Genomic DNA, 10928 nt, shown 5'->3' on the forward strand with positions numbered 1-10928 from the left:
ATAACTACCATTGGGTGCAATTCGGAATTTGTCGAAAACTTTAAAGGTGCCCTTCCACACAAAACCGTTTTTACTTGTATTTTTTGATATGTGTTCGGTCCATATGTGTTTGTGTTGTGTCGTGAATGTGATAACGAACTGCTACCTCACCGGTCAGTTCTAACCACTTAAAAGAAATAAGGGGAGAAATCAGGTCAGTTGGAAAAGCTGGTCAGTGTGACGTCAGAGTGACTGAGCTCATTACTATTCATGAGCTCTCCCACTTGAGACCGCGCCCCCAGAATTCGTGTAGCTCAGTGAGTTTCCTATACAGCAAGGATGGCTGAACGTCAACGGGCTTGTGAAGAAGCCGTTCTGCCGCAATTCAAGGTGATTGTAAACAAATTTCCTCTAGTCTAGGCTACTTATTGCGCTGGGTGAATGAATAGTCATGCTCTCATATCCTAGCGGTTAGCCAATCGGAGCCAAGCAGCATAGCTCATTTGAATATTCATGAGAACTGGCGCAAATCGAGCTGTGTCTTCCTGCAGGCTTTCTATACCACACTAGAATGGCTTGAAACAAGGTAACCACACAAAAAAGTTACAGAAATTTTACACAAAAAAAAAAAAGTTTACACAAAAAAGTTACAGAGTCCATGGTAAACTTCAGACATTACCACAAAAGTAATGAAATACGTGTGGCAGGGCACCTTTAAGAGTCGGATTGGGGTCTGGGCTTTGACTGAGTCGTTCTAACCCATTCGGTTAGATTTATATTTATATCTTTCTTGCCCCTGACATCAGTATTATATTGCTGAAATATGAGAATTAGCTAACTGACAGTTTTAGGTCTGACATTAGAATGCCTTTGTTGAGACCATTTAGTAAAGTTTATTCCTTTATTTACTTATTTTTAAATATGTAATTTTGGACATATTAACTGATAACCTTGTGAACAGGTGGGAAAAAGTCCTCAAAAGGATGAATATACAGGAATGTTCTTTTTTTTTTTTTTTTAAAAACACTGTCAAGGAAAGCTATGGTCCCCCGTCAGGCATCTTTATTTTATTGCACTGAAAATTTTGGGATGGGGCACGGTGGTTTAATGGTTAGCACGTTCACCTCACACCTCCAGGGTTGGGGGTTCGATTCCCGCCTCCACCTTGTGTGTGTGGAGTTTGCATGTACTCCCCGTGCCTCGGGGGTTTCCTCCGGGTACTCCGGTTTCCTCCCCCGGTCCAAAGACATGCATGGTAGGTTGATTGGCATCTCTGGAAAATTGTCCGTAGTGTGTGATTGCGTGAGTGAATGAGAGTGTGTGTGCCCTGCGATGGGTTGGCACTCCGTCCAGGGTGTATCCTGCCTTGATGCCCGATAACGCCTCAGATAGGCACAGGCTCCCCGTGACCCGAAGTAGTTCGGATAAGCGGTAGAAAATGAATGAGAGGAGATGAGTGAAAATTTTGGGTATAACCCACACATCTTAGTCAATAATCTTTAGAAACCAATTATTTTTAAACACTGTTCCCAGAGATTTAGCTCTATTAGAACATTTAGTGATCAATACACCTGCTTGTTTGCCCCCACTAATATTTGTGTAATCTGAATCAGATCAACACATCTATGTGGTGACACACGAATCCTCGACTCGACTCCGCTGGCCAATTAGTGCTAGCTCACTAACAGACTGGGCCCCATTGGTGCAATAAAGGCTTGTTTGACATTCAGATGAATTCCAGTATCACTGCTCCTAATGAGACGGCATCCTGCTTAATGAGAAGCCAAAGAACATGCCACCATGCCTGTTTCTTTCCCGCATCAGGGGAACACTGTACATTTGCTTTGTGATCCTTCCCATTCTTTAATTGGAGGCCTGTGTTTTGGAGCAAGGGCCAATAAATGCAAGAATGCTAATTTGTCCAACATCTTGGGCATGCTCCCTAGTTCCAATACATTTTCTCCTCAGCTTTATCTTTTCGCTGTTCTCTTCTCTATTTGAAAGGGGGGAAAAAGCATCTAATGATGGTTGGCCACTCATGCATTGAAGGCTAATTGCCGCCACCACACACAGACGGAGCTCGTCCACCCGTGGATTTAATAAGTGTAATGCAGTGGTCATAAATGCTCATACCATTAAAGCCCGTCCTTTGTTCTGGTCACTTGGCTCTCAAAGGAAAACCTTGAAGCCACTGCTGTCGTTCCGCTGTCCGGGAAAGTTTGCCCTCGAGCGCTGTCATACATCTGCCATCCATGATAAATGAATAAAACTGTAGCAGGTTAGGAACTGCCATGCATTGCCCTCATTCGCTCCTCTACTTTGTCCCTTGTACTAATCCTATGAATTCTGTGTGTCATCACGTTTCACATTCCGAATCTACAAAAGGAATATAACCAAATCCCATTATTTGGAAAGAACAGATGGGGTGTTCTAAACAGATTCAAATAGGAGGCCTTGTTTTCATTTTTTGTAAAAGGAAATTTCCAGAGGTTTGTTAGATATCACAAGCAGGTACAAACAAAAATATTACGTGCATGATCTGGATTTAAAAAAAAAATAAAAATTCATAGTTGTGAACTTGTAGAATAGTGTTAATTTCGTCAGACGAGACGAGACGAAATATGTTCGTCAACAACCTTTTTTTTTCATGACTAAGACGAGACGATGACAAGACTGCACCGCTGTCCAAAAACGCTGACTAAGACTAAATTAACATGCATTATTGTTGACGAAAAAAGACGAGACGAAAATGTTTTGTATAAAATAAAAACTAAGATAAAATCTCTCTTCATTTTTGTCTACAATTGTCTCTGCTTTTTCATCAGCTGTTATGCCTTTAAAATATTCAGAATGAGTTCGCGGCTTCGCGCTGTTTAGTGTGTGCGTAGAAACAATTCGTCCACACGCCACTCAAAAAAAAAATCCTGAGCGCAAGTCCACCCCTGGTCTAGGCTTTTTGTGTTAAATTATATTTCCTGTCACTGCGCAGGCTCTTTTATTGTACATGACAGCTTATGTCCCGATGACCGGTCTTTGCATTACGATTAAAAGCAGTATCAATAAAGTAAAAAATGTGATGTGCGGTCAAGTTCGAGTGAAACATCTGTGAAACACTTTTTTACCTAAATGTTTATCAGTAATAATCTCAGTAATAATGTTATTTTAAAAAAAGTCTACAATTTTTTGACTAAAACTAGACTAAAATGAAAAGACTTTTAGTCGACTAAAACTTGACTAACGAAAAAAGATGTGAATGACTAAATATGACTAAAACTAACAAGGACATTTGGCACAAGACTAAGACTAAGACTAAATTCAAAATAGGTGACGAAATGAACACTATTGTAGAGTGATGTAGGTGATGTTAAGGAACTGTGACAGCTAGCATTCACACACCCTATTGACACTACTGGCATTTCTACCTCTTGGTTTTCCTCCCAAGTGTTTCTGCAGGTAGGCTTCCACCACTACCACTTAGAACATAAAAAAATGTAAATTTAGAAAGAATAGAAACCCTCTCCAGTGGCCCACTTTATATTATATATTTGGTGAACTAAACCTATACACCTAAGGTCTCTGCTCTTGTATGTCTGACTGATATATACAAATAATGATTTGTTGTATGCTTTAGGCATAAAACCAAAGTTCTTGGCCACACAAAACTACTATTACACATTTTTACTCAACAGCTAAGTGTTCCCAAAGCGAAGGTCATGGGTTCACCAGAAAAAACATGTCTGCTTCAATGTTTTAAATGAACCGTACACGGCAAAGGCCACTTCTTAGGTCCCACTAGGGCAGAACTTCAGTAACTCTAGTATAGGTGGTCAAAGACAGTGTGTAGCCAGGTGAAGCACTTCCCTATATGTGTATGGGAGGAGGGTGGAAAGAGAATGGAGTGGACAAAGAAAAACGCTCTTGCTGGTGAAAAATCATTGTGTCAAAATAGCTTTTCCTTGTCCTTTTTCTTGACTTCCATCAGGCATGGGTTTCTTTCATTTCAGCTGTAAGTGGAAGCAAAAGGAAAGTGGTCTATTAAACACAGGCCGTTCCATGTGCGATATGAACACGACTGCTTACGTCAGTGCCATTTCACTTCAGTCCATGTTCCTGACAGACATGATTCAAAGGGCTGTGAAGCCACCTGGTTCTCTCTTAGCAAGCTGCACCATGAGTATATGATGGCAAGGTAGCTTTGAGGTTAACATTTAGTGGTTTAAACAAAGACTTGATTACATAGAGACACAAGCTGCTATTGATGCTTTGCCAATACTAATGAAGTGAAGGCTAAGGTTAGATATGATAATGCTTAATTAAAGCTCAAGGACAAACAAATGACAAACTAAAAACCTCAAAGCCAATGTCATGCCTGGGATGCATAACAAGCAGAGCACATACTCTATGCTTATTTTTTTTAGTTGATGAATGCTTTAGTCATGGGTATTTTCCTGGGTTATGGGTATCTGTTATGTAATAAACATGTACAGTTTTTCTGAAAGACTGGCGTGTGTCATTTTATTTGTCACTGTTGCACGCATAACGTTTATGCATTTTGCGTAGGAGCTCTGCACATAAAGGTTAAAGTTTGCTAATACAAGTTGCGAGTAAACAGACTTTTATACTGGAGATGAGATTCACAGAGGACCTTATACTGATCCCCGCAGCATACGTACTTTGTCCCTATATCTCTCTCTCTCTTTCACTCATCTTCTACCGCTTATCCGAACTACCGACTCAGGTCACGGGGAGCCTGTGCCTATCTCAGGCGTCATCGGGCATCAAGGCAGGATACACCCTGGACGGAGTGCCAACCCATCGCAGGGCACACACACACTCTCTCATTCACTCACACAATCACACACTATGGACAATTTTCCAGAGATGCCAATCAACCTACCATGCATGTCTTTGGACCGGGGGAGGAAACCGGAGTACCCGGAGGAAACCCCCGAGGCACGGGGAGAACATGCAAACTCCACACACACAAGGCGGAGGCGGGAATCAAACCCCCAACCCTGGAGGTGTGAGGCGAACGTGCTAACCACTAAGCCACCATGCCAGCTTGTCCCTATATGATTTGCAGCAAATCTCTTTTTTATTTCCCCAAAGATATTTATTAAATAAATATGTATTGGTCAACCTATATATGGTTTTATTTTCAGTTTTATATCCATTTAAACATAAAGAAGTAAGATGGTTGTTTCTGCGCTAATGATTTTTTTCTGTTGTGGTTCTTTGTTTTGTGATAAAAGTGGCAGTGCCAGTGAAGTGTGGTACTTACGTGGAATATTAATGTGATGACTGATCCGTATTTTCCTTTCCTCACTTTTTTATATCGCAGGAAGCCAGCCTCTCCATTTGGGCTTACTTCAGTGACAACACAGCAGCCCCACTAAGTATATATGACCCGAAGGATTACAACCTTAATGCCTCAACACTGGATGATAAGGTGGCCTCTGTTTCCCAGGAGCCTCAGCAAAGGTGGCCGGTCATCGTCGCAGAGGGGGAGGGATCCGGGGAGCTTGTACGTGTGGAAATGACCATATGCGAAGCGTGCCAGAAGACTAAACGAAAGAGTGTTATCGCTTCTTCTCCGGTTCATGTGAAAGTGCGGTTTGGTCTTGAAGAGGACTCTGAGGAGGAAGAGGAAGAGGTGGAGGTGGAGACCAAACCGCCTCTCAATACAGGGAGACCAATCCTTGATCCTAACATGGGTGGTACTGGATACGAGCCGTCCAACGAGCAGCCTGCAAGTGTACCAATTGACTATACCAACTTTCCCACTATCAGTAACCAGGACCGTCCTACCGTGGAGGAAGCAGGTGAAGACGAAGTGTTTACTCACTCGCCTCGTAGCATGACTGACTTGGAGATCGGCATGTATGCCCTCTTGGGTGTTTTTTGCTTGGCCATTCTGGTTTTCTTGATCAACTGCATTGTGTTTGTCCTTAAGTACCGCCACAAGCGAATCCCACCTGAAGGTCAAGCCAACATGGACCACTCCCACCACTGGGTGTTCCTAGGAAATGGGCAGCCCTTACAAGCTCAAAGTGACCTTTCACCCCAGACAGCAGAAAGTCCAAGTAATCCTTTGGAAGGGCCACAGACCTGCTGCCATGGAGATCACCACAGCAGTGGCAGCTCCCAGACAAGTGTACAAAGCCAAGTGCATGGGCGAGGAGATGGCAGCTCGGGCGGCTCCACCAAGGAGCATGGCGAAGATGCAAGTTCTCCCACGTCCAAGCGCAAGCGAGTCAAATTCACCACCTTCACCACACTTCCTGCTGACGAGCTGCCCTACAACTCCATCCCCATTGCAGATGATGATGATATCCAGTGGGTGTGTCAGGACATGGGGTTCCAGGACCCTGAAGAACTACACAACTACATGCGCAGGATAAAAGAAATAGCCTAATGGTGGCTTTGGGATTTCTTAAAACTAACCTTTCCTTTCTAATCTTATCTTTTTCCCCTTACTCTTAAGAACTTATCTTTTCACACAAATGGAGAAGGTGACTGAGGACCTCCTGTCCTGTTTCTCCTTGGGTGTCCCTTTGCACAGTGCTCTTGCTCTTTTAAACGTTCACAGATTTTTGGAACTTTTACTTTAAACAGTGGATGGAAAGCCAAATACGAGACTAGGTGATCTTTTAATCTCTAGCACAAATGGCTATAGAGTGTATGTCATCCTTTCTCAGGTGAAGAGGACATACAATCTCAAAAGGGAGTTCTGAGCAGGGAGTTCTGAGCAATGGTGTCAAAATGGATTCCTCAAGTGCTCCATGAGAAGATATGGGTCACCCTGCCATGGACAGGATATTTCGCAGAGGAATGCCGCACTGTGTCCGTATGTTGTTTTTTTTTTTTTTTTATTGTTTTTTGTTTTTTTCGTTCTCTTTTTCAAACATCCGAGTATTCTTCTCCAACAAAGAGGCCTTTGTAGTGCAGATTTCCATTTTACTCAGAGAAAGGTGTTTAGGTGGGGTTGTCCTCGCACCATCATTGGCTACCATTCAATAAATATCAGAGACAGTACAGCATTTTGGCCAGTATTAACAAATATTGTCTCTCTTTCCCATTGTTCAACATCATATTAGTGACATTATTATTTTTTTTTTTTGTACTATTATAATCTTTCACATGTGTAGCATTTTCTACATCATACCACATCCATTGGGCATGACATCTTTGGCTCACTCACTTTCCTGATAAAGTCAGATGCCTTATTAAATCAGTTTGAATCACAACCTTTGTGTTGACACCATGTTTGTTTGCATCCCAAAGGGTCAACACAAGAAAGATAAACAAAAAAAACAAAAAAAAAACAAAAAAAAAAACGGGTAGCTACACAGACTACTATGTGTAATTGAAATTAAAATTAGCAGAGGTGAAGGGGTGCTTGTATGTTATGACAGTAAAATATCTTCATATCTCCAGCATTTGTATGCATGAAAGGAGAGTTTGAGAAACCGCCAGCTGTTATTCCTCCCAGATTTGTAAATGTGTGTCTTGTAATAATTATCTAATCATACATACATAAAGACCAGTAGAGGACATATAATGTTGTGACATGCTTTACATGCATGCAATTTCAGACATTTTGCCTCTTGTGTACATACCATATTATTGTCTACCGACACTCATCATTAATTAACGTTTATGCTTCAGTTTTCCTCATGAGAGAGGATAGATACCATGGTGCTGACGTCTACGGTTAAGGCTAACATTTACTTTTCATAAAATCGGCAAATTCACTGAAGGGGAAAGGAAGAGAGACGTGAGAGACGTGCATTTGCTTCTCTTTTGGGATGTTTTTTCCTGCTTCTCTGGGCTTGCTAGAATTTTCTGTTAATAATGTTGGCACCTCTGTAGCGGTCAGATTTGTCCATCATTTCAATGTCTTTTTTTTTTTTAAAATAAAAAGTATAGGTCATACTTTTCCCAAGGAAACAACGCTAATTAAAACAGGAGAAAGCTACTTGAGCTAATGCAAGATGCGTGAATCTGTGTTGTAGTGATCACTAACTTTGTTTTTCCCGGAATTTTTTACTCTTATTTATACCAGTTGTTTGTTCATATTAATTATTTTTTAATGATTAAAATAAGAATGGAAGTAACGCTTTATTATGCTTGCCTTTTTTATACAAGTAAATGCTTAGGAAAAATGCAAAATTACCCCTTGTTTTAATTTGAGGTTTATGACCTATGTGATTTCTTTAGTTATTTACATTTTTGCAACTTTATTGATACACAGATTATATAGACACGGTAGTTTTTTTTTAATAGCGCACATTAAAGTCAGTGTATGTACTGAAACTGCTAGTTCAACTTGGTAGGTTGGGGAAAAGACTGTTCTAGGGATTCGATCAATTTCATTTGTTCACAAGCACGTTCATTTCTCCATTGTGTGTAACTTGTGTCTTGCTCACGCGCACCCATTAATTATCGTAACATGACTATAAACGTATTTCGTGTCATTTGGTTTATTTGTTGGGTTTTATCCTGGCTAAATGGTGCAACATTCTGCACTCAGTCTCAGAATCACAGAGGACCTAATATTGACCCCTGCAGCATCTCCTGAACTCCATTTGCAGAAAATTACAAAGTTTCTATTAAAATTATTTACTGGAGCTTATGGAATTTATTTAAGTTATGTAAATGAAATGGGAAACAGGACATCCTGTATATTTTTCATGCTATTTTTCCAAATGTTCTTCACTTTCAAGGTTCTACCCGTTAAGTGTTAGTGAAATATTTTGCTTTCCGACCCAAATGCAATTCACACGTACAGCGATGGTGGCTCAGGATGAATGTAAAATCAAAACAGAGTAACACCAACCCAGTGTATCATTAAGGTTAACCATTAGGGTGTTAATGCTTAATAAAATTACTGGCAAGGTTCTAGTAGCAGCTCACACACACACACTTTGTCCACAGTTTACCTTTAATAATTTCAATGTCATGAAAGAATGTTACCAACATTTTGCATTTCTTTCCTTCATTTATTCGGATGTGCAAGCAGTTTTCCGTTTTGAAATCACAGTGTCTGTTTTCCAAAGGAGGTGCTACTAGGTCTTTGCCCTGACCTCATCATCTGATGTGGACGTTAAAGCTCGACTCTATGGGAAACTGCTAAAGCACGGAAATGGCAGTGCTGTGCTGCCTCACTCTTAATGTACAGAGCACTGTTACGACTTCCTGTATTTTCCTGGATTTAAACAAAAAAAAAAACAAACAAAAAAAAAATCGAACACCCTTGTATTCCCCGATTATATGTAAGTACTTATGAAAATACAAAATACAGAAACCTTTGTGTTTTGCCTCGTTATTGCTCATCATGTGACAAAGAGTCGTTGCTATGCAATAATGTTTACATTCTCAGAGACTATATAAAAAAAATTGTTCATACACATTATTTGAAACAGCATAACAAAGGCACTCAAAACACCTAATGCAGACCTTCCAGCCTTCACACATTTTAACCTTAGAGTGCACTGCTACATCTTGCTGCTCAAAAAATAAACCAAAAACAAAGGCAAGCTTATAAATCTGAAATGATTTACATTTGTATAGGTGCTTGTTTTTTTTGTTTTGTGTTGTTTTTTAAACTCTGACCTCCTGGAGCATGCTAAGTTTTCCCACATGTAGCGGAAAAAAGCAGCACCTTCAATTCCAACCACAATAAATGCAGAATGCTTTGAGCTCTTTGTTATGAAATCAAACCAGAATCATAAGAGTCTTTACAGAAATATATAAATTCAATACAAAAAAAACTTTTTCCTTCATGAATACAAACGTTTATTCCTCATGAGCAAACGAAGAGGCGAAGGTGGTAAGGAAAAACTCCCTGAGATGAAATGAACAAGGAACCTTGAGAGGAACCAGACTCGAAAGCGAACCACATCTGGGTGAAACTAGGAGGAGTATGATTATATAATTGTGACCCAGTTATAGAAGGGAAATGATTTATAGTCAAAACAAATTGATTGCGTAACCAGGAAATTAATTTTAAGTCTATTTTGTTGAACTGGTCACTGATGGAGACTTGAATGCAAAACTGTAGACCCAAGCCTTCATAGAAAAACCGTTCATATCAGTTGTAATTTTATGTGGCATCATGTATAAAATCAGTTCTCTATAATTACAAAAAAATTATAAAACCAAAAATATTGAATGGCAATTTTGCAGCTGAATATTTCCAACTAATGGAATAACAGTTTTAACGATAATGTTGAGTAGCAGTGTCAATTTTTTTTCCAGTCAATCAGTATAAATAAATTAATTATTTTCTTTGGCTTCTGGGGGAAAAGGACAAGAAAAAAAAAAGATAAGCAGCAGCTTACATTTCATACATTATTTTTGGTTACACAGTATATTTCAATACGCTTCACCACATCTTGCAAAATGGAACCAACATCTTTAATCAGTTAAATATTCTGCTCCAAAAAAAATTAAAAGAAAAAAAGTTGTAAATCTTTACTTATATACGTTGATATACAACGATCGATGGAAATCAAAATCTTCAACACAACGAGGACTGGAGTCGAAATCACACCAAAAGTAATAAATTTCAATTACAGGCTGATCCAACTTGCATGGTTTTTATCATGCCTGCTCATAATGTAAGTCATTGGTTCTGTGTATGGATATTGTCCTGAGGATCTTCTAGACTCCTGGATCAGGGCATCAGTGAACCCCTGGACAGTCTGTGGTGCTAAGTCCCAGAGATTTTTAATTGGATTCTGGTCTGGTGAACGTGAGGGTCAGTCAATGACATCAATAACTTCATCATCCAGAAACTGGCTAAACACTCTAGGCACGTTGTCATGCATCAGGAGGAAGCCACAGCCTCCTGCACCGGCATAATGTCTGACAATGGCTCAGAGGATTTCACATCTATAACTAACAGTAGTAAAAGATACCGCTGGCTAACAAGTGGTGTGGGTAAC

At 40.0% G+C, this 10928-nt stretch overlaps 1 protein-coding gene across 2 annotated transcripts in view; it reads left to right on the forward strand.

Moving 5' to 3' along the window:
* The window catches only part of tmem132e (transmembrane protein 132E), a 230597-nt gene extending 221307 nt beyond the window's left edge, over window positions 1–9290 (forward strand). For both annotated transcript variants that reach the window (XM_060863004.1, XM_060863002.1), the window contains exon 9: window positions 5321–9290. In XM_060863004.1, coding sequence (XP_060718987.1) covers window positions 5321–6394 — 1074 coding nt within the window. In that variant the 3' untranslated portion in view covers window positions 6395–9290. The remainder of the gene's footprint in view (window positions 1–5320) is intronic.
* Window positions 9291–10928: the final 1638 nt, after the last annotated feature.

Source organism: Tachysurus vachellii, chromosome 26 (genome assembly GCF_030014155.1).
Source record: "Tachysurus vachellii isolate PV-2020 chromosome 26, HZAU_Pvac_v1, whole genome shotgun sequence".
Lineage (NCBI taxonomy): Eukaryota > Metazoa > Chordata > Actinopteri > Siluriformes > Bagridae > Tachysurus > Tachysurus vachellii.